We start from the raw sequence: 23935 nt of genomic DNA, 5'->3' as shown, positions 1-23935 counted from the left end.
GCGGGGCTCTGGGGTCAATTAAATGCTTGAAATTCTATGACCAGTTAAAGGGTCTTGGTAAGGCAGTTTTTCTGGTTGGCTTCAACAAAAGAAGTCTAGCGCAGACGGTCGCAGTTCAAGAGCCCTCAGAGGAGAACTCCAGGAAGCCGGGCCAGCAGGCAGAGGAGGATGCTTCTGAGCTCTGCCCTTGCCGGAGTCGGTGCCGGGTGGAAGTGCTCACCACCAGCCCCTCTGTCTTGCAGATGTGATGGACGTGGCGTGGTCTCCCCACGATGCCTGGCTAGCCTCATGCAGCGTGGACAACACTGTCGTTATCTGGAATGCTGTCAAGTTCCCAGGTGAGGGTCTGCTCCGAGCGGCAGACCCCAGAGATGGGCTGCTGGAGGCAGAACTGCCTGTTGGTATCTCAAGTGTGGGGTCGGGTCAGGGGGACCAAGAAGGCCGAGGAGTCTTATCTCCTTAGCCTTGGTGGTGTCAGATGCTTCCCAGTGACTGAGAATTGGGTGTCTTAGCAGTGATGCAGTTCTTCATTTCCTCATCAGTTATGTTTATAGTGTGAAAGCAGCTTTGTGCTAAGGGGAAATAGAAGTGAGGTGATGTACGTGTGACTGGCACTGGGGACCCAGTGCTCCCACACAGGCTGTGTGTGCCTGCCACCGTTGCACTCTGGCCTCCGTTCAGTGGCTGTCTCTATGAAGCCCTTGAACAGGCGCAGGCTAACATGAAGACAGTTTTGCGAAAGGTAAGTTTTCCTTGTTCATGGCGAAATCTGTCCTATGATGCAGTTTGTACCTAGTAAAGTACTTCTGATGTCCCCGCGCTGTGTCTGGACTATGTGCTCCTCCTGGACTCAACTGCATCATCCACAGACTGGGATCCAAGTGATTTTAACCCTCTTTCACATGCAGACCTGTAAGAGGCCTTCAGCTATGAATTTGAGGAGACTGCAGGGACCTGCTAGGAAGGCTCACCTCAGATGTGCTGACGTCACAGCCCAGCCGGGCTGACACAGGCATGGCCACCAGCTACAAATAAGAGATGGAGGTTCTAGTCTGTTGCCTGACCCTCTGGAGGCACATGAGACCTTAACCAGCCCAGAGTTAGCTGTGTCTGGAGGGAAGTCACAGTGCCCTTCTCAGGGTGCCATCCTGTCTGGGGGTGGCTTTTGCCTGGGCACAGATCAAATTAGGGGGCTCTTGTGCTTGAGCCAATGTGTAGGGGCTGCTTAGGGCAAACTCCTGAAGTCTTGCTTGTCTGTGCCGTGACCCAGGGATGGCAACCTGGGCTTTCTGTTATCAAGTCATGTTTTCCCCTAGGTAATGCTTTTCATGTTTCTCAAGGATTTTTTTTTTCCCCCACAGAAATTCTTGCTACACTAAGAGGTCATTCCGGCTTGGTGAAGGGGCTGACCTGGGACCCCGTGGGCAAATATATCGCCTCTCAAGCTGATGACCGCAGCCTGAAGGTGTGGAGGACCCTGGACTGGCAGCTCGAGACCAGCATCACCAAGCCCTTTGATGAGGTAACAGGGTGGGCAGAGGAGCAGGGGCCAGCAGCTCGCCAGCCCCTTCCTGGCCTCCGTGGGTGTTCAGTTTAGTGGTTTAGGTTCCCGTGTGCTCTGTCCCAGCGCCTGGCTTTGATTTCTGACTGTAACAGCTCAAACAGTTGGGTTCCTGCCACCCACCCACCTTGGAGACTTTGATTAGCCTCAGCCCATCCCAGTCCCAGCTGTCAAGGAGATTTGGGAGTGAACCAGTGATTGGGAGCGCTCTGTCTCTGCTCTCTCACTGCCTCCCTAATAAATTCTTTTTTATAAAAAAAAAAATCAGTTCGGAGAAACCACTTAATAACAAACTTTGAAGTGAAAAAGTTTCATAGCTGTTAAAGGTGAAGAGAATCTTAAGAATGTCCCCACATTGCTGCGTCACCCAGTTCATTGCCACTGCTGCAGACATGAATGGAATGGTGACCTTTCATTACTGTGTGACATTACCTTGAGGTGCCCTTCGGCACAGCTTGCTGAAGGGAGCAGGGGAGGAGTCTCTGGCCGTGCCTGGAGCTTTGCTGCCCAGTGTCTGCTCTGTGAGCCAATTCTCTCTTCTCCTTCAGGGGAGTTAGATGTAGGCTTTGCAGAATGTTCGGAGATGGTGAATGCACATGGCTTCTGTGGTATTTGACTGTCTCATCCTTTATCAGATTTCATATAGAATCAGTTCAAGGATGATGTATTTCAGTAAACACTCATGAAGTGCCTAGTGTATGTAAGACAGCAATGGGTGTGGAGACATAAAAGTGGGTTGAAATGGAGTTACTCTCCTTCCTGTGTATAGTCTTATTGGGGAAGATGGACAGTTCTACCAGTTGTGAGTGTGGTGATAGCATTGTTCAGATGACCAGAAATGTCCTGGAAGGGACGGTCCTGTCTGGGCAGCCTTCTCAGAGCAAGGGCCACATGTATGTGAAGATTGGCATGAAGAATAGGCTTTTGCCCACTGGGCAGTGCTTGCTGCAGAAGGACCACCAAAATCATAGGTTTATTTCTTTTCTTTTTTTTTTTTTTTAAGGTTTATTTATTTTTTATTACAAAGCCAGATATACAGAGATGAGGAGAGACAGAGAGGAAGATCTTCCGTCAGATGATTCACTCCCCAAGTTAGCGCAACAGCCGGTGCCGCGCCAATCTGGAGCCAGGAGCCAGGAACTTCTTTCCGGGTCTCCCACACGGGTGCAGGGTCCCAAGATTTTGGGCCATCCTTGACTGCTGTCCCAGGCCACAGGCAGGGAGCTGGATGGGAAGCGGAGCTGCCAGAATCAGAACCGGCGCCCATATGGGATCCCGGCACATTCAAGGCGAGGACTTTTAGCTGCTAGGCCACGCCACCGGGCCCCATAGGTTCATTTCTACTGCAGACAACACTGGCTCTTGGCTGCATCTGTACATGCCGATTTTCATCTATTTAATCCTGCCCTCCTTAGCAACAGCTGCCTGCTTCAGGTGACCTGTGTACTCACTCAGGCCTGCTGGAATCTCTCAGGGCTCTAGCACGAGGCAGCTGCCAGGCTCTTTTCAATACCCTTTAGCAGTCTCCACCAGACCATCTATTGGGTTATCCATCTCACCTTGGGTCAGTGGCCTGTCCTGGAAACTGAAGCAACACTCAGACCCAGTTTTTTTCATTGGGAAAGACCCACCTTTCCCATTCTGGGGCTGTGAGTCAAGAGATTAATTCCAGAATCTTCAGGGCTGTCCATGGATGGCCTTGAACTACAGGGGCCATGCGTTGCACCTGCATCCTCTCCCTCGAAGGGAACCTCTCCTTCAGGCCTCAGGCCTTGTCTTCTGTACTGCCTCTTGCAGTTTTTACAACTTAACGAACATCTTTTTTGTGGTTGTCTTACCACACTTGGATGAAGAGACAGATTCAAGGGTGTAGTTGGTTCTTTCACTTGTTGGCTGCACCCCATTTCAGGCTGCTGATCCAGGCTGCACGTTTCTGGAGGATATTCTGCAGATGTCACTCAATGAGGTACTGAGACCAGAATTGGCCCCCGCAGAGTTGACGGCTCAGAGGCGGCCTTGCTGTGAACCCCACAGGGCTGAGCTTCCCTGCCGTCCTCCTTGGAGGGCAGAGGGTGCTGCAGACGCTGCACCTCTTCCCCTGAGGGTCTTTGTCTTGGACCACCTGGAGAGCCTGGAGTGATAGCTGTCAGCATAGTATAGCCTGCAGCGTGGGCTGCATTGCTCAGCGGCATACATTTGTAGACTGAAGACTGATGCCATCTTTGATGCCAGAGATGTGGTCACGGAGTTGGCCTTGTGCTCCATTCACGTGCAGGTGTTTCTTTCAGTGTGGAGGGACGACCCATGTATTGCGGCTCAGCTGGTCCCCTGATGGGCATTACCTAGTGTCTGCCCACGCCATGAACAACTCTGGCCCCACCGCCCAGATCATTGAACGGGAAGGCTGGAAGACAAACATGGATTTTGTTGGGCACCGGAAAGCTGTGACTGTAGTGGTGAGTGCGCGTGATTTTGGTTCTAGTGGTTCTGGGCACTGTCCCTGTGTGGCCTATCATATTAAGTATCAAAACCTAATCCTAGTCAGGTGCTGTGGCTCATGCCTGTGGTCCCAGCAGTCGGAGGCTGAGACACATTGACCCAGGAGTTGGGCCATAGTGCAGCGTGCCAGTGCATAGTTCAGGTGTCAGCATGGTGACCCCTCTGGCAAGGACCACCAGGCTGGCTGCCTGCAAAGGGAATGTGAGTCCACTCAGGTCAGTATTGGGATCTTGCCTGGAAATGACATACCCCTCAGCCTGGGCAACAGAGTAAGACCTTTAAAAAATTCTTAAAATTAAAACTTAATTCTATGAAGCAGAACACATGCATTTTCAGCCAGTGTTAATGTGGTGACTGTCGCCCAGGGCAGTCTTTGTCTAGGAGCATTGCCATACTGCCATTTACACAGTCTGGCCTACTTGCAGGTGCTCCAGTGCCTCACTCCCCTCACCCTGCCCTTGGGACCACAGTGCTGGGGCTGGGCAGTAGTGGGCACTTACACACCTCATGTGGTCTGTCACAGCTGCCAGGTGATGCTGTAGCTCCCTGTACTGCCTGCTCAGCTGGTTTTGTAGGGGCCGGTGGAACATGCTTGGCGGTGTGAGCTGCCTTGGATTCTTTGGACTCCTACTCTTTTTGCTTCTGGCTGACTAACTGAAGTGTGTCCCAAGAACACATTAAGACAAGCAGCTAAGTACTCCTCATGGCAAATAACCCATGAGGACCAGGAGTCTCAACACCAGGCAGTTTGAGCATTGATGAGTCCAACAGGGTCATGATTGCCTGTGTTTGCATTGGTAATCGATGCTGTTCCTTACAGTGTGAAGTATGCATGAATGATCCTGCTGGAATCTGTTGGATGTTGCTTCACACTAAAGCCTTGTAGTTGGCACAGTGCCTCTGAGTAATGCTCTCCTGTGGCTCTCATAGCTTTTTTGAGAACAGCTGATAGCACAGAGCCTGCCTCACACAAAGGCCCACTCAGTGCTGATGGGGACTGGAGCCCAGGGTGCTTTCCCTGGGTTGTGTTCTCCAGTTTCTTCACCCCTGGTTCTGCTAGCACCTGGAATCAGAAGCCCTTGAGGTCAGTTGACCCCAGGCTGAGGAGCCACCCCTTTTCCATTCTCATAGCCTGGGATTCCTAGAGCTGCCACATCCATTTAATCAGGAAGGTGACAAGGGATTCAGTGTGTGCCTCCAACCGTTCCAGAGTCGACAGCCAGCTCACTCTGGGTGGCTCCCAGGGCTGGCTGAGCAGTCAGTCAGGTACATTTCTGTGAGGCAGCCATCATCCTTGGCCCCTTGAGGCTATAGCAGCAGGTCCTGCTGGACAGCTACAGTGCCGTGAGAAGAGGCCACAGTACTGCAGTGCTGCAGGCTGTGCTGCTGCCTACAATACCAGCCTCGCATGAGCGCAGGTTCTGGTCCCGCATGCTCAGCTTTGATCCAGCTTCACGCGGATGCACCCGAGAAAGCAGCCAAAGATGGTCTACACAATTGGGTCCCTGCCTCTCACATGGGAGATGTGGAAAGAATTCCACGCTCCGGGCTTCCATCTGATGCATCACTGACCTTTGCCACCCGTTGGAGAGTAAACCAGCAGGTGCAAGCGCTCTCGCTCACTCGCTCGCTCACTCTCCCTCTCTCTCCTTCCCTCTTCTCTCCTCTCTAACTCTTCTTTTCTAATTTAAAAAAAAAAATCTTACAAAGCATTTTAAAAGACATTCATCACATTCATCTCCTGCCAGTCCCTTTGCCCTCCCTCAGGAGGTGAGAAGTGAGAAGTGAGCAGTTCCTGATGCCAGAAGCACCCTTGCAGGCCCAGCTTCTCCCCAGACCCTAGGGACAACACTGACAGTCCAGAAGGACCTGAGAGGACCCAGCTGCTGGCACCTCAAGTGCACAGTTTGATAAAGGCAGCTTTGAACCTGCACTTAACCTCTTAGTTATTTTGTACCTGTGCCACATTTCCTGTCTTCGCTGAGCCTCCTAGGTGTTCAGGAAGATGGAATGGGGCATGCCTGGGGTCTGGGCTCAGGCTGGGTGGGGCTCCCACTGGTGGAGTGGGACTTGGGGGTCCTTTAGTGCTGGGGCACAGGGTACATGCTTGATGTTTGGTCATCATTTTGACGTTGGCTTTGTGGCTTCAGAAATTCAACCCAAAAATCTTCAAAAAGAAGCAGAAGAATGGGAGTTCTGCGAAGCCCAGCTGCCCATACTGCTGCTGTGCTGTCGGCAGCAAGGATCGCTCGCTGTCTGTCTGGGTGAGCCCCCTGCCCTGAGTTTACACTGCATGGTGGGAGGTATGGGCAGGGAATGAGACCCCGAGACCCTGCAGGCAGGAGAGACCGCTGCTGCCCCGCACCTGGGCTCAAACCTCCTCAGATGCCTGCAGTGCAGCCCGGGGAGGCCTCCCTGCCTCTCAGCTGCAGGAATTCTTGGGTCCAAGCTCAACATCTGGACCTCTGTGATCAATGCCACGGTTAGCATGCTGTGTTTGCTTGCTGTGAGAAAAATGTGAGGTGTACTCTACTGCAGCTGAGTGAGCTGTTATAACTGTGTCACCACTACCCAGAATGTTCTTTTCCTGTTAAGTCCCCATCCTCATGCCAGGGCAAGCTACTCTAGCAGCCTTTGTGACACTGCTATTTTGCCTGCTCTTGACCTTCATGGGAATGCAGTTTGTATACTGTTTGGGTTCTTGAATCCTGCATTTCTTTTTCTTGGTGTAGTGTTTGAGATTCACATATGTATGTATATTTGACAATAGTATATTCCTTATTTCTGTGATGTTCCACTGTATGGATATAAAACAGTTTGTTTATACATGCTCCTGTTGACCATCATTAGACGTTCAGGTTTGAGATTCTGTAACTGAAGTGGTTAAAAATATTTTTCATATTCCCTCTTGTGGAGGTAGTTTCACTTGGAATTGTTACGGAAAGAGAAGTAGAGATTGAGAGAGAGATTTTCCATCTGCTGGATCACTCTCCAATTAGTTGTGAAGGCCACAGCTGCGCTAGTCTGAAGCTGGGAACTAGGAGCTCTTTTCCATGTCTCCCACTTGGATGTAGGGCCCCAAGGTCTTGGGCCATCCTATGCTCCTTTCTCAGGCCATAGCAGGGAGGGAGCTGGATCAAAAATGGAACAGCCAGGACATGAACCATCGCCCACATGGGATGCTCCATTGCATCAGCCCACTTCGTTTATTTTTGAATTCAGATCTAGAATCGTAATAGCTAAAATTTTAAAAAAATTCAAGATGTTGACAAGGAGATGGTTAGCAGACAGGAATACATTGCTGATAGGCATTTAAGGTCATACAAGCTGTTTGGCAAAGTGTTTGGCTATTTCTACTGAAGTTTTGCCTAAGGCCACACAGTTAAGCTCCTCAGGATATAAGGACTGATCCGTGCTTGCATCCGCCAAAGCCATCTGAGGATTCCCCAGGACTGACTTGTTAGTTGATTCCATTCAACTAACCTTAGGGCATCTTTGTCTTCTATACTCTGTGACAACCGTGAGAGAGGAACCTCACCTTTGGTTCCTTAGCTTCCGCCCTTCCCACCTCAGTGCCTTCCAAGGAGCCGGTAGTGTGTGGGTGGAGTGTTAGGGCCCCTGAGTGTTGATAAGTTGCTTACCACCCAAGGGGCTGGCATTCTATGACCTCAGATTATCTGGCCTTCACATGTAGTGCCCACAGAGGCCCTGCCATTGATCATTGAACCACTTTCTTGGCCCATGTTTGGTACAGGGGCCGGTGCTGTGGCATAGTAGGTAAAACTGCTGGCACACACCAGCATCCTGTATGGGTGCTGGTTTGAGTACTGGCTGTTCCATTTCTGAGCCAGCTCCCCACTAATGACTACGAAAAGCAAAAGAACTTGGCCCAAGTGCTTGGGCCCTTGCACACATGTGGGAGACCCAGAGAAATGCATTTCTGTAGGTATTGTGACTTTGCTTTTTTAAGGCCCACAGTTCATTTAACACACTTACTGGAACTTGAACCACAGTGCCATCATGTGTGTGGTTTTCTTAGGTTCCTGTCTGCCAAGGCCTGTTGAAGGCATATGTCTAAAACAGCCCTTTGTTAGCTGCTCTTACGTGTAAGTGCTTGGGTCAGGTCTAACAGGGCTCCGGACTTCTCAGGGGACTTGTTGACACTTTTTAAAGATTTATTTCATTTTCATCGGAAAGTCAGATATATGGAGAGGAGGAGAGACAGAGAGGAAGATCTTCCATCTGATGATTCACTCCCCAAGTGGCCGCAATGGCCAGAACCGAGCCAATCTGAAGCCAGGAGCCAGGAGCGTCCTCCGGGTCTCCCATGTGGGTGCGAAGTCCCAAGGCTTTGGGCTGGATGGGAAGCAGGGCCACCAGGACACGAATCAGTGTCCACATGGGAACTCGGCGTGAACAAGGCAAGGGCTTTAGCTGCTAGACTACTATGCCAGGCCCTGTTGGCACTTTTTAAATACTTATTTATTTATTTGAAAGAGACAGAAAGAGATCAGTCTTGCATCCACAGGTTATTTCCCAGATGTTCGGGCTGGTCAGGGTTAGACCAGGCCACAGCCAGGAGCTTTATCTAGCTCTCTTACATGAGTGGCTGAGACCCAAACACATGGACCATTTTCCACTGCCTTTCCCAGGCCATTAGCAGGTAGCTTGTTCAGAAGTGGAATATCCAGCATATATAACCAGTGCCCGTATGGAATGTTGGCATTGCAGGCAGCAGCTTTATCTGCTTGCCACAATGCCAACTTTATTTTTTTTTTTAGATTTTTTATTTTTGTTGGAAAGTCAGATATACAGAGAGGAGAGAGAGGGAGGAAGATCTTCGTCCACCGATTCACTCCCCAAGCGGCCGAATGGCTGGAGCTGAGCCAATCCAGAGCAGGAGCCTCTTCCAGGTCTCCCACGCAGATACAGGGTCTCAAGGCTTTGGGCCGTCCTCGACTGCTTTCCCAGGCCACAAGCAGGGTGCTGGAAGGGATATGGGGCCGCTGGGATACAAACTGGTGCCTTATGGGATCCTGGCATGAGCAGGACAAGGACTTTAGTCACTGAGGTACTGTGCCGGGCCTCACAATGCCAACTTCTGTTGGAAAATTTATGGTAAGAAGTTGGAGATATTTTTTTCTGGAATTTGGTTAGTTGCCCCTCCAGCCCCTCCCTAGGATCACACTGTAGCCTCCAGCTGCAAGTGGAAGGTTCCACAGTGCATCACCCCCTGCAGGAGATACAGCAGCACCCTGGGAAGCCCAGTGCCCCACAGAAGAACTTGTGTCCAGCAGGCCACTGTCCTGTGCCCCAGGGTCAGCCTCTGTACATAGAAGTGCCATAGTTACGAAATTGTGGTGTTAGAACACCTTCCTACATTAGAGTGGCTAGCTGGGAAATGACCACATGTTATACAGTCATCCAGAAAGGAGTTTTGCAGAATTCTTAATTACGTACTCATGTAATCTGAAAAAGCAGACACAACTTGTGCCTTATTTTGAAAAATAAAAGACAAAATATACCAGAAGAACATAATTAAAGTATTAGCAGTATTTAACTTTGGGATTGGTTTAAGGACAATTTTTGCTGTCCTGTCTATAGAGATTATAGAGAGTGAACCTGCATGGCTTATGTGACCAGTTCACACTGTACTTTGTTTAATGTCTCCTAAGGCTCCATGAGCCGGAGAAGATGTCCTGGGTTCTCTCTGGGGCTGCCTTGTCTCTGGCAGCCTTGGCATCTTGCCTGCTGCCCCATAGATCCTCTGAACTCTGCCCCGGGGCCGTCCCTCTGCTCAAATCTTAGCCCTTCCACTTTACCTCCTCCATTGCTTGTCATCTGCACATGAAGCCATTTCCGCTTTTAGATCACAGCAACCCTTGAGGCAAGGGCAGCTCTGGTGTCTCTGGCAGTCTCTGGTTTGTACAGTTTGGGGTCTCAGGTATTTACTCTTTGAGTTGAATGTGCTTCGTCTATCAGCAGAAACTGACCACATCAGCCGAGTGCACAAAATCCATTCTCAGTGATCCCATTGACCCTTTCTCCTTCTCTTCCAGCTCACGTGCCTGAAACGGCCCCTAGTTGTCATCCATGAGCTGTTTGACAAATCCATTATGGATATTTCCTGGTGAGGTGGATTCTTTTTAGGATCTGTAGGCTATAAGGAAGAACATGAGGCCCTGGGATGGGAGGAGAGCCAGGTGGCATGTGGGGCACAGATCCCATGTTGTCGTTTGCTAGTCATGACCGACAGTCGTGCACCTGCCGCTGTGACCATGTCCTGCCCCTGTGGGATTTGCCACTAGGAGATGCCCTCTCAGACAACTGGGGTTTGTTTTGAGACAAGAATACCCGCACCTTTGAGTCCTTGAGGTTTCACACATGCTGTCATTACCTGACCTGAAAGGATAAGGCCTCTGCTTCTCAGCGGCCCTCTGTAGAATATACGTCCTCAGATATTCTTAAAATGATTTCCAAATGATGGTAAACAGAACAGAAAATTCTTGGAAAATGTGGCAAGAAATAGCTTGTACCTAGAAGCAAAGGGTACAAGGACCCTCTGGCACACAATTGGCTTCCCCCACCCTTAGGCCACAAAAGGTCACCAGATGTTTCCAACATCTACTCAGAGCACCATCCCACTGTCATCCTGGGCCAGCCCTTGTATCTGGCTGGCTACTGACGACCATCTCTTTCAGGACGCTGAATGGTCTGGGCATCCTGGTGTGCTCCATGGATGGCTCTGTGGCGTTCCTCGACTTCTCCCAGGATGAGCTCGGAGACCCACTGAGCGAGGAGGAGAAGGTAGGCTGAGGGCCAAGAGAGGCCCCTTTGACTGGACTCTCCCTTTGTAGGATACATAGTCACAGCATTTGTTAAAATTACCTGGAACAGTCACCTTCTGCAGATAGCAGGCTTTCTTTAATAGATTAACTTAAAAGTAAGTCTCTGTTCATGTCAGAAACAGGTCCTGGGATTAAGAAGCAAAAACAATGTGAGATGTCATCTCTTGCAGTGATAAATAGAGCACCCCCGGGAGGTTTTCACCCTGGAAGACAGCTGGGGTACTCCTCAAGGGCTCCTCTTCATGGCAGCTTCTCATCATAGTTATCAAGTCCTGATATCACACCAGTCAATACTATTTATCATTTCTCTCTTTTTTGAGGAGAGAGGGGAGTTTAGATTTATATAGTTACTTGTTTTATTAGAAAGACAGATTTACAGAGAGAAGGAGAGACAGAGAAATAGCTGGAATGGCCAGAGGTAAGCAGATCCAAAGCTGGGAACCAGGTCTCCCATGTGAGTGAAAGGTCCCAAAGATTTGGGCCATCCTTTTTTATTTTCCCAGGCCATAAGCAGAGAGCAGGATCTGAAGTGGAGCAGCCGGGTTTGAAGCAGTGTCCATATGGGGTGATGGTGTGTCATAGGGTAGAGGATTAAACTGTTGAACCATGGTCCCACTGCTCGTCATTTCTTAGCCCAGTTGTGTACCAGGCTCTGAGCCATGCTTTAATTTTTTTTTTTTAATTGAAAAGGCAGATACACAGAGAGGAGGAGGAGGAGGAGAGGAGGAGAGACAGGAAGATCTTCCATCTGATGGTTCACTCCTCAAATGGCTACAGTGGCTGGAGATGAGCCAATCTGAAGCCAGGAGCCAGGAGCTTCTTCTGGGTCTCCCCACGCATGTGCAGGGTCCCAAAGCTTTGGGCTGTCCTTGAGTGCTTTCCCAGGCCACAAGCAGGGAGCTGGATGGGAAATGGAGCCACTGGGATTAGAACCGGTGCCCATATGGGATGCCAGCGCATTCAAGGTGAGGACTTTAGCCACTAGGCTAAAGCACCGGGCCCTGCGCCATGTGTTTTGCATCTTCTGTTACTTCACTTAAATAATACAAAATCCTTTAAGGTGAGGCACATCTGTGAGGTCACTACACCTCAAAATAGCATGTTCCCTTGCTCTACAGCCACATGACCCTTGAGTAACAACAGTAGTTATGAGCAAGACCTGCTGCCTTTGGGCCAGGCCTTCTTTGCTCTCTGCTGTGTTAGGCCGTCCTGGGGCTTCAGAAAGGCTCTGCTATGCCTGTCCCAGACCTCAAAGCCTGCTGTTGCACAGTCAGGCCATTGCCCACACTGAGTGGCATGTTGTCAGTGGTCTGACAGGAGCCCTCTGCAAGCCCGGAGCAGGTGAGTACTCTCCTCAGCATGGGCTCTTGCTGGTGGACGCTTCCTCTGAAGTCACACATACAGTCCTGCAACATGCACCAGAGGGATCCCCCTAATAAGTCAGGAATCCATTGAGATGGAGATCTGCCTTGCTGGCTGCTCCTAGAAGGGAGTCTAGCTCCCCATTAGTCATTTCTTCTCTGTTTAAATTTTACTTATTACAAAGTAAACATAACAGTTGGAGCCGGGTCAGGCTGATGCCAGGAGCCTAGGAATTCCATCAATTTTTCCCATGTAGATGGCAAGGGTTCACATACTTTGAACATCCTCTGCTGCTGTGCATTGTGAGGGAGCTGGATTGGAAGCAGAGCAGCTGGGACTTGAACCCACACTCTGGTATGGGACGCTGGTATTATAGGTGACAGCTTGACTTACAAAACCACAGCACCGGCGTCAGAAGGAGTAAGTATCTCAAGTAGCCTCAGGTCTTGGAGCTGTCACTACTGCCAGGAGCCCTGGGATTGATGTGTGATCCCCTGTGGGGACTGTGTGACAAACTGTATAGTTAACCTTGGCCAAACTGTGAACTTTGCATTGAAATTATTTCAGGGGTAGATCCAGGAGAGGTGGAAGGAGCCAAGATGGCAAGGAAGGGAGGGAGGTTCCTGGTCACCTGCAGGTCTTAGAGAAGTGAACCCCAAGGCACCTTTTCTGGGAAGCTGCCTCCTGCCTACCTCAGTGCCCATGTCCGGTTAACCTCAGGAGGTCCCTGCTCCTGAGCAGAACACGGAGCCAGTCATTTGTACATCCTGTGTGAGTTGGCCCCTCTTCACTCTTTGATGAGTGTCAGTCACTAGAGTGTGCTGGGAACATGTCCCTGCTCTCGGAGGCTCCTGCTTGCTTGCTTCAGCACAGGACCATCAGGGTCTAGGAGGATGAAAGGGGCGGGCTGCTGTTGTGAGGGATCTAGACACGTTACGTGGCACCTCGGGGGAGCAGAGAAGGTGCTGTAAGCAGACCTGTGGAGACCTACCTACAGACAAGAACAGTGGAAGACTTTTGGTTCCAATGTCTTGATTTCTGAACATTGTTTGGAGTCCTTGGCATGATTCAGGAGCCTACAGTTAGCAACTTGAGTGTCTTTGTTTCCTTTGAAACAGTGTTTATTGCCATTTGTTCTGCACCAGCTGCTGTGGCAGGTGTTTTCCTTAAATCAGGTATCTTGTTCACTATCATCCACGGCAGGTTGCAAACAGCTGGGGAAGGTTCGAGCTCAACAAAGCTGTTTAAGCAGAGGCACACAGCACAGGCTGGGGGAGGTGATAAAGCACTGGCACCCAGACCTCTTCTGTTCTGAGTCAGGAGAGTCTCCTGCTGGGCCCCTGTTGCTGAGCAGTACTGGCCACAGTGGTGCTCAAAGCACGGTGTCAACGCCCTCCCTGCCTCCTTAGAGCCGCATCCACCAGTCCACCTATGGCAAGAGCCTGGCCATCATGACCGAGGCCCAGCTCTCCACAGCTGTCATCGAGAACCCCGAAATGCTCAAATACCAGCGGAGGCAGCAGCAGCAGCAACTGGACCAGAAGAGTGTGGCAAGCAGAGACACAAGCTCAGCCTCCTCGGTCGCAGGTGTTGTCAATGGGGAGAGTTTGGAAGACATCAGGAAGGTAAGGGCTTGGCCTGGCAACACTGAGGATGGTGGCAGAAGCCCAGGGCAGGACACAGGGGCCAGGCAGCCAAAAAAGGGCACAGAGATGGGCTGGGGTCATAGGTGTGAATACTGGTGGGGCGGTGTGTGCTGAGCCTGCCACAGGACCCACAGTTTAGCCAGACAGGGGCCAGTTGGTCTCAGTGGCTGCAGCTACATGAGGTGTGAAGGTCTGAAGCACTAAGACCTTGTCCTTGGTGGCTGTGGAGACTGTCTTCTTAAGGAAACTTCCAAACCTTAACCTGCTTACCTTTCTTGGAGTTTCTAAATGCTGCAAACAGTGGGTTTTATGCTCCACCCTTAGGCAACTTCTATACGCTCCCTTTCATCTGGAAGCCCAGGAAGGCACATGGAAATGGGGCAGGATCAGAGTGGACAGTGTTGGAATCCCTGGGTTGCCCACATCAGCTGCAGGAGCCTTGGCAAACCTCCAGTGCGTAGTTCTTTGAATGCTCTGCGGGAGAGAGGATTTGAGGATCTTTCACTCACCCTGTGGTGTCAGCCTTTATTTAGTTCCCTCACTGAATCCTAAGACCTCCCCGCAGGGTGGCGGGCGGGGTATGGGGGTGTGGCCAGGCTGGGATGCTGCCCAGGTAAAAGGCACCCATGATAGGAAGGGAGGTACTTGGGCCTGGGTATGTCTCTGGGTTTTGTTTGTTTGTTTTGTTTATTTGTTTTTGTTTTTTAAACAATGCAGGAAGTCAAACACCTTGCTATAAACTGCTTGTGGTTTGATTAAGTTTAGGTGTACCTCAAAGGCTACAAACTTTGAAAGGGAAGTTTGGTATAGACGTATAATTTATGTTTGAAAAAGTACATGTTTAATACATAGAACTTAACAATAAGTCAGATATGGAAGGACAAATGCTGTATAATACCACTAACATGAGCCAGACTTGTGGAAACAGCAGACTGGTAGGAGCCAGGTCCTGTGGGCAGGAGGAAATGGGCTGGTGTGAGGGTACTTCCAAAAGTTTATGGAAAATGGGATTAAAAGTATGAATTAATTTTGGTTCAGACTTTTTATCTTAATTCACAGAAAATGCGTATTGTGAAAAAAATGAATTATAAGAGAAAAAAGTGGTTTTGTTTTGTTTTTTATTTTAAGCAGAAACAAGATTTATTAAGACAGAAACCGACTGCAGCAGTCAGGAGGAGAACCTTTAAGAGAAAAAGAAAACTTAATGAAAGTGGAATCTTTTAAGCACAATTTTAGGAAAAAAAAAATAAAATAACTGCTAACACTCACCAGAGGGTGTGGACAAAACGTATGGAAACACTGGAATTAGAGTCCTGACCTGTCTGCCCTTGATAAAAAAATACAGAAGGGTGGCATAAGTAACTTGTTTCTATTCACATGATGAATGGAAACCTCAGAAGGGTGGGCTCACTACTTCCTTGCTTTTCTTTTATTTGAAAGACCGGCAGAGAGAAAGAAAAAGAGATCTTCTGTTTTCTAGTTCACTCCCCAAATGGCCGCAGCGGGAGTTGTGGGTCAGTCAGGAGTCTGGAACCCCATGTGGGTCTCTCAGTGTGGGTGGCTGTTTTTCTTTTTTCCCCACCTGAGAGGACGACAGACGCATCTCCTATCTGCTGATTCGCTCTGGGCGCTCACAGAGCCAGGAGCCCAGGACTCATGGAGATAGGGTAGCAGGGACCCAAGTCGCTTGAGCCATCAGCACTCTTTCTAGGAGCTGCATTTGACAGTCAGCTGGAATCAATAGCCAGAACTAGAAACCCAACTCAGGCAGTCATTTGGGATGCAGGTGTCTCAACCACTAGGCTTACCACTCAGCCACCAATGTGTACTTTTCATCCCATTTTCCATGAACCGTCCTAAATACCCTTGTATTAAAAGGTACAGAATTTCAGTTGTATAAGATGGATAAATGCCAAGAATCTGTTCAGCATTGTGCTACTGTTAATACTGAGTTACACATTTAGATCTTATTCCAAGTGTTCTAATCACAGCCAGAAAAAAAAAAAAAGTAAGTTTTTTTTTTTTTTTTTTTTTTGCTATGTGGAGACAGTTGGCAGAAGTTTTACCATTATTCATGTGACTCTACTTTGCCAGAATCTTCTGAAGAAACAAGTTGAGACTCGGACAGCAGATGGTCGGAGAAGAATCACGCCTCTCTGCATAGCACAGCTGGACACCGGGTACTCGCTCATTCGCCCAGCTCCCTGGGGCCTTCTCTGGGGAGAACTGGCACTCTCCTTTCTCCAGCTAGCACTTCCATAGGCTCGTGGGCCAGCCTGGCTGGGAGTCAGGTGCAGCAGGCCGGCAGCCTCCGAGCCCTCGCACACGCTGGACTTTGCAGCTGGCGGGAAGCTGCTGAGCCAGCAGTGGGCTCAGGCGCCTGTGCAGTGCCATACTGCTGGCAGGCATGTTAGGACACCCAGGGAAAGCAGTGATGCTAATGTTTTTCTCTCCCCTCCCCCCACCTTTTGTAAGCTTCTATTAGGAAGAAAATATATAATACACATTGTTGAAAATTTACAAAATAGTAATGTCTCAAAGAGCATCATCTGTAACCTACTTGCTCTAAAATATAATTGATTAGCATGTTGGGATCTGTTTTTCTAGTCTTTTCTTCTCCACTTGCTGCTGTGTTTTTGACCTTTTATCCATCTTAATAAATGGTCCTCTGACATATTCACTTGCCAATTATACAGGCTCCTGTCCTGTGGGTTCATGGTGACTTCCTTAACCAGCTCTTTCATGTGTGGCTTTAGCATTTGTTCAGTTTTTTATGATTGGAATTGAATCTTTGTGCACACCTGTGACTGCTTCCTCAGTGTGTTTGCTAGAAATGAAAATGTCTGAGACAAACTTCTCTGGGGAAGTAGATCTTGTGTCGTTTCTTGACTTGGTTCCTCCAGTCAGGCTTACTTTTGTGTTGCTCTACAGGGGCACTGTAGTCAAGCATGTACCTTAACTCAAGGAATGCTAAGGTGCTTCATGAGAGGGACAGAAGGCCTGGTCACTGTGGGTTTTCTACTCATGCAGCCATCCTGCTCAGAGTATCTGTATGTTCTAAATGGAGACCTGTACAGGCAGCCTCTGTGCTTTCCTGGGTCCACTCCTGAGCCCCCCACAGTGCCCCTGCAGTGCGGAGACCTCCACTCATGGGTGCTGGCACAGCCTCTTACATTGAGGCCATGAGGGGTAGAGACCTGGCTGGAGCCAGTCCTCTCACTGGAGCCAATGACTCTCCTTCGACCAAGCCTTCTTCCATCTTCGGGATAATGCCACCTACCTTTTGTTAGTGCCAGCCGAGACCAAGTATGTGAGTGTTCTTTAAGTACTGCTGGGCTAGAAGGAGTAAGGACGGTGGTGTTAGTGATGGTGGACTTTGTTCTGTGGATTCTTCCACGCCTTATCTGGTGAGAAGGTCAAGGAAGGAGGGATTTCTAGCCAGCTTCCTGCCACAAGAGTGCACCACAAACTGATTTCTCCCATTTTAACTTTATCGTCTTCCTGATTTCTATATTTAAACGAGTAACAGCAGAACAGCTAGTTGTTAAGGCTGGAGTTGTGGCACACTGAGGTAAAGCCACTGCCTGCGATGCTGGCATCCCATATGGGTGTCATTTCAAGTCCTGGCTGTTCCACTTCCAATCCAGCTCCCAGTTAATGTGCCAGGGAAAGCTGCGGAAGGTAGCCTGGGTGCTTGAATCCCCTCTTTCTCATGTGGCCGGCCTGAATGGACTTGCAGGTCCCTAGCTTCGGCCTGCCCCAGACTTGGCTGTTGCACTGAGGAATGAACCAGTAGATAGCAGATATTTCTGTGTCTCTCTGTCATACTGTCCTTCAAGTTAAATAAATATGTTTTTTTAAAGCAGTAAGTAATTATCTTAACTAATCAAGAAAGAAAAATGTTCAAAATAGTTAACAGTGGGAAATAATCACAGATAAAGAATAAATCAAAAGAGAGATTTCTTTGCTAAATGCTATGCAAATAGATTTATTGAAGAAAATAAAATTACTGGAAACTGAAGAATTATTGGAGAAATGTTAGGAACACGATTGAAAGCATAACCTCATCAAAGCCATCAGACTAAGAAAGCTTCATTGGGAATGTCTAACGGACTAAAGGAGTGGATAACTCAAATACTGTTTAAATTATGTATTAGAAAAAGAAAAGTTTGCAAATTTTTTGTTAATGAACACATTGACTCCAAAGTATGACCCTCAAAACGTAACGTCTCATTTCTAGATAACATTGGGAATCCTAAACCAAATAGTAATGAAAGGCAGATATACTATGATCAAGTAAGTTTTCTTTTTTTCTGGAAAAGGAAGAAGTTCAAATTTGAGGGAACTGTTAATTTGATTTATGTCAGTTGTTCAAAAGAAATAAGTCTTCGTCGATGCCTAAGAGATTTTTTTTTGACAAAATTCAACATTATTCTGATTTAAGCTCAATTAAATGAGCTTTCCTTGATTGCTTCCTTAACTCTTCTAAGTTATCTTATTTCCAACTGAGTTAAAAGGTAAACAGATTGCTGCTGCTCTTGTAGGTATAATTTAACACTGCATAGAGGTTCTAGTCCATTCGGTTAGCTAAGAAGGATGATACAATTTCTAAGAGAACCAACTGAAAAAACTTCCCTAGGCAATTAAGAAGACAGTAAAATGGGTACAGTCGGCATAATGAGATTAAATAGTGCCAAAGAAGGAATCATTCACAAATGAAATGCTTAGACTGTGATAAGAAATAAACATCTTTTTAAAAAAATGTTTATTTTTATTCAAAAGGCTGAGAGAGATCTTCCATTTGCTGGTTCACTACCCAAGTGCCCAAAGCAGTGGAGGCTGGGCCAGGCTGAATCCAGGAGCCAGGATCTCCCTCTGGGTCCTTTCTGTGAGTAGCAGAGACTCAAGTGCTTGGACCATGATGCACAGTAGCAGCCAACATTGCAAGGAGAGATAGGCCTCAGACCAAGGCACTCTGTGGGAAGCTGGTGCCCTTACACGTCAGCTTAACTGAGGGTACCACAAAGATCACCCAGAAGTACAGGCTTTTTAAGAAGAAAACTTTTCAAATCCTTCTGAATGGCCCATAAGAAAACTCAAAATTAGAAAGGCATATCATTGATTAGCTAGAACAACTCAACATCATAAACCTGTAAATTTCACATGCACCAATGCAAATAGGTTTAAAAATATTTACAGTCAGAAAATGTGGTTTTGAAGTTAAATGGAAAAATAATAATAGCTGAAATATTTGTGAAAAGCAGGGTAGAATGACTGTAACAGAGCAAGGGCATGTATTGTGGCACTGCAGGCTAACCTATTGTTTGGGGTACCTGAAGGCAGCAGATGGCTCAACTGCTTGAGTCTCTGCCACTTATGTGGGGGACCTGGATGGAGTTCCTGACCCCTGCCCTTGGCCTGGCCCAGGCCTGGATGATGTAGGCTCCTGGGGAGTGAACCAGTGGATGGATGCAGCCTCTGCTGTACTGCCTTTCAAATAAATATTTAAAAAAAAAAAAATTTTGTGAGTAGAAGAGTGAAACAGAATATGGGGTTTTCAAAGATAATGTAGCACATCAGTGATGAAATCTTGGTTAGCTGATTGAGTAGGTAGGAATGAGGACTCCCTTGTTTCTTTTACTGCAACCTCGCAACTTACTGTGAAATACAGTCTAAACAGCTCAGAGGCGGATTTTTATGTTTGTTTGATGTTGATGTTTAATTTTTTATTGCTTAAAATCTGAAAATCTTGTCATACCACCATCCCAGCCCAAGGTGGGATGGTAGTATGACACAGTAGGACATGCATTTGACCTTGTGGATAAGACACATCCTCACCCCCCACAACCTTCCCCACCCTCCTCCCCATAAAAATGACGTGTCCCATATCAGAGTGTCTGGGTTCACTCCTGGCTGCAGCTCCTGACCCCACCTTCCTGCTGAGAGAGACCCTGGGAGCGGCAGGTGATGGCTCAGGTGATTAATGCCCGCCACCCACATGAGAGACACGGATTGAGTCTCTGGCTCCCCCAATTGTAGCCTGGCGCAACCTTGGCCGCTATGGACATTCGGGGAGTCAATCAGTGGAGGGGAGGAGGTTCTCACCTGTGCATGCACCTGTGCTCTCTTTGCAATTTTTTTTTTTTAAGAAAAAAGGTTTGAAATATTTTTGCTTTCAAATTTAAGATGATCCTATGGAAGAATATCTGTGTGGTTTCAGAGACAAATAAGTTTTGTTCAAAAATGATGCAAAGTTTAGATCACTCAGGGGCAGATGTTTGCTGAAGCCATTAAGATTCTACTTGGGACACCTGGAGTACTTGGGTTCAAGTTCCAGCCTCGCTTCTGATCCAGATTCCTGCCACCGCACACCCTGGGAGGAAGTAGGCGATCGCTTAAGTATGTGGGTCCCTGCCACCCACATGGAAGGTCTAGACTGACATCCAGGCTCTTGACTGTGGTGTGGCCAGCCCCAATTGTGACAGTCATTTGAGATCAAACCAGCAGATGAGAATGTTGGCATGTTGTCTCTCCCCACCCTGCTACCTCTGTTCCTTTCAAATAAAGTGAAAATAAACAAATTTTTTTTTAAAAATGACAAAAATTAAGAACCTATTTAGGCCATATAAAAATGACCTCTCTGTGGAAAAAAAAAATATGCCTCCCTTAAAAAGTCAAAAAACAGTGCCCTGAGAAAATATTTCCTACTTATAAAAGAAAAATATGTTCATATTTCCAATAATCAAGACCAGGAGTGAAATAGAGCAGTGGATAAGGATGGGGGAAAAAAAGCAGTATGCGCAAAAAAGAAAGATGTTTCTGTGTGGAGAAAATTTGTCTTCACACACAACAAAGCTGGAATGGGTATTTTTTTATGTGTCATATTTTGAAGTATTCAAGAAATTTGATAGAACTGTTAGTAAGGGCACAGTGAAATGGGTGTTCTCTCACTAGGTTTGAAATTTAAACCTCTGAGGAGGGTTTGTTTCATCCAGGTCTCCCACATAGGGATGGTTGGTTCCAAGGCTTTGGGACATCTCCGCTGCTTTCCCAGGCCATAAGTAGGGAGTTGGATTGGCACCAAAGCAGCCAGGACTCAAACCCATATCCCAGTGCCATTGCTGCAGTGAGCAGCTTAATCCACTGTGCTACAGCCCGGGCCTAGAGTCCTCAATCATAACTCTTCATCATCTTGCTTCCTGTCGCAATGATATCTTTCCCAGAAAAGTCTGAGATCCAGCTCTGTCTTTCCTCAGTGAAGTCTTGGTGCAGTTTGTGTATCTGGGCAGTGGTGTGTCCCCAAGCATTAGGGAAGGGAGAAAGAAGCTTTCTATATGGGGCATTGCAACTGACCTGAAATATAGGCTCTGCAGTAACGCCTCTAAGGATGGTCAGGCTGCACTGTCTGATCAATGGCATCTGAAAGAATTAGCGGCACTGTGTTCTTGTTTTCTGGTACATACAATACCTCTTAGATTCAGATAAGTATAGGGTATTAGGTGATCTTTGTTTTGTTTACTTTGCTGTAATTTTCTGAATTATTTCCCATGAGAAAAAAATGGGTTGCTTTTGCATCCAGAAAAAAGTTGTTTGGGATTTTGTCAAAGTGCTTGTTGCAGCCTCTGATTGCCACAGCTGACTCCTGTTCTTCCTTGACGACAGGGACTTCTCCACGGCATTCTTCAACAGCATCCCCCTCTCAGGCTCCCTGGCGGGCACCATGCTCACCTCTCACAGCAGTCAGCAGCTACTGCCACTGGACTCCAGCACCCCCAACTCCTTCAGCACCTCAAAGCCTTGCACAGAGCCCGTGGCAGCCGCTGGTACCAGGCCTGCGGGCGAACCTATCAGTAAGGACAGGTTAGTGGATGCCAGGGCTTGCATCCATCCCTGGGGAGAGTTCAGGGTCTAGACACAGTTCTGGAGACAGAGAATTGTATTCTGGTCGTGCTTCGTGGCCTCCTCAGTTAAAAAGGGAGAGATGAGGGCCTGCGTGGAAGCGAGGGCTTGTTCAGATAAATTGTATACCCAGGACTGTGAAGGTTTCACAGAGTCTCATAACTGACAGAAGCGGCTAAAGGTGGGTGCCAGCTGTTGAGGAGCCCCTCCTTGTGGTAGGTCTATACTGGAGCATGCGCGCTTTCTGGGACTTTGGTCCCCACCCTGCTCTGTCTAGAGCATCACCCACTGTTCAGCCTGGTCAGGACATTCATGTGTGAGCCTGCTGACTCCCCTCACTGGCGGAATTACAGTCACACTGCAAGCCTGTTACTTCACTGACCCTCACCTGGAAGCCAAGCTAGGAGTGAGAAAAGATGAAGCAAAATTGTGAGCAAGAGCCCAGCAGCAGCTCTGGGCCAGCCCATGTTTCCATGTTTGTGTGCTAGCAGGAAGGAGGCAGCCACACAGTCGGAGGTCCCTTGGCATCAGTGACCAGTTGTTGGGAGAGGGATCAGGGCAGGTCTCAGAGAGGGCGTCCCGCCCTCGGCCCATACATGCTGACTCAAGGAGAAGGTATAGGAAGTAGCCTCTAAGGAGAACCAGAAAGGAAGGAAAAAGACTGGGTTTGTGTTCTGAGCTGGATGGTCTGTGCTCTTCCCAGAGCAGCCAAAGAGGCTTTGGGACCTGCAGGGAAGGCAGCTGCAATAGGCAAGGATACCTGAATATGCCCCTGCCCTGCCATTCGTGCCTGACACTGCTGGTGCAGCTGAGAGCTTGTGTTATCACAGCCTCCTGCTTCTGGGTCTCCATTTCTTAGCTGTGGAGTTGGGCACCAAGCATCTGGTGTCACCACTCTGAAGGTTCCGTGAAACGTGTGAGAGGATGGATTGGGGAGGAGACTGAGCAACAAGATCAGGCTTCCTGGGGGAGGGCATATAGCAGGACAGAGTCCCAGAGCTGAGGACTTAAGCTGACCTCCTGGTGGTGCTCCTGTCTCAGGAGCTGAGAGGGAGAACTGTCCGGGGTGTTAGTAAATGTTTGCTGTGAGGTCCAGAGGGTGGGTAACGGTGCCCTGGGTGTGGTCAGTGGGAGGTCCAAGCCTCATTCCAAAGCATGTCGAAAGGCTTGGACAGAAGGGAAGCTGGGCAAGCTGAGGCCTGTGAAGTGGAAGGCAGGGATGATGAGGTGAGCTCCTGGAGGAGGGTATCAAGGCTTTGTCATCACAGTGAGGGGTAGTGTTACAGCCCAGGATGGAGAGGCATGACTGATGATGAAGGCTGGAAACAGGCCGTGACTTCAGGATCCCAGATGAGGTCTTCACTCTTCAAACCCAGTGTTGAAATGGGAAAAGCTGGTGGTGGGAGTGGTTTGACAGGTAGATGCTATGCTTGATTGTGGAAATGGGTTCGTCTGGTTAGAGTAAAGGGTCAGACGTGTTCCTGGGGCTCGGGCTATGCCCAAAGCTCTCAGACAGTGCAGCTGGGAAAGGTGAATGTACTTGCTTCCATCTGCTCACATAGTCTTTGCAAAATTCTCACACGTGGAAATTATAAAGAAATAGAAACCATTGAGTGCATTTTGACATTTTTTGCGTTTTTGGAAGCTTGATGTCTGTGCTCCTTTGAGAAGTCTCCAAGCGATGCAAATCGTGAACATCCTGATGTGCCTCCTCTTCTTCACCCCTAGTATGAATGCTACCTCTGCTCCTGCCGCATCATCACCCTCCGTGTTAACAACCCCGTCCAAGATTGAACCCATGAAGGCCTTTGACTCCCGATTCACAGAGCGATCTAAAGCCACGCCGGGCCCCCCTGCCTTGACCAGTGTGACTCCACCGACTGTTGAAAGGTAGGTGTTCGGTATAGGGGACCCAGGGAGACCCCCCAGAGAGAGCAGGTGCCACCAAAAGCCAGTGGTGCAGGTTCCGCTCTCCTGTTATACAACCTGCTTCCTGCAGGGAGGCAGACCCGGTCACAGGGGACATGGAGCAGGACTGTAGAATTGCTGGTTTTGTCTCTGTCGCTCTGTCTTTCAAATAGTGAATGAAAAAATTTTGAAGATCGTGGAATGTGATGTAT

General features: G+C 48.5%; 1 protein-coding gene across 1 annotated transcript in view; it reads left to right on the top strand.

Moving 5' to 3' along the window:
- Nucleotides 1–23935, top strand: part of LOC121171751 (protein HIRA) — a 71485-nt gene that overhangs the window by 25258 nt on the left and 22292 nt on the right. Inside the window, exons 6-15 of the mRNA XM_041003441.1 lie at nucleotides 243–338; nucleotides 1362–1522; nucleotides 3850–4017; nucleotides 6211–6324; nucleotides 10120–10190; nucleotides 10762–10867; nucleotides 13680–13895; nucleotides 16011–16096; nucleotides 21579–21776; nucleotides 23544–23705. Coding sequence (XP_040859375.1) covers nucleotides 243–338; nucleotides 1362–1522; nucleotides 3850–4017; nucleotides 6211–6324; nucleotides 10120–10190; nucleotides 10762–10867; nucleotides 13680–13895; nucleotides 16011–16096; nucleotides 21579–21776; nucleotides 23544–23705 — 1378 coding nt within the window. The remainder of the gene's footprint in view (nucleotides 1–242; nucleotides 339–1361; nucleotides 1523–3849; nucleotides 4018–6210; nucleotides 6325–10119; nucleotides 10191–10761; nucleotides 10868–13679; nucleotides 13896–16010; nucleotides 16097–21578; nucleotides 21777–23543; nucleotides 23706–23935) is intronic.

This window comes from Ochotona curzoniae, unplaced genomic scaffold (assembly GCF_017591425.1).
Source record: "Ochotona curzoniae isolate NIBS_2020 unplaced genomic scaffold, NIBS_Ocur_1.0 scaffold_274, whole genome shotgun sequence".
In the NCBI taxonomy this organism is placed as follows: Eukaryota; Metazoa; Chordata; class Mammalia; order Lagomorpha; family Ochotonidae; genus Ochotona; species Ochotona curzoniae.
Note: the sequence above shows the minus strand (reverse complement) of the source record. Positions and strands in the feature narration are given on the sequence as shown.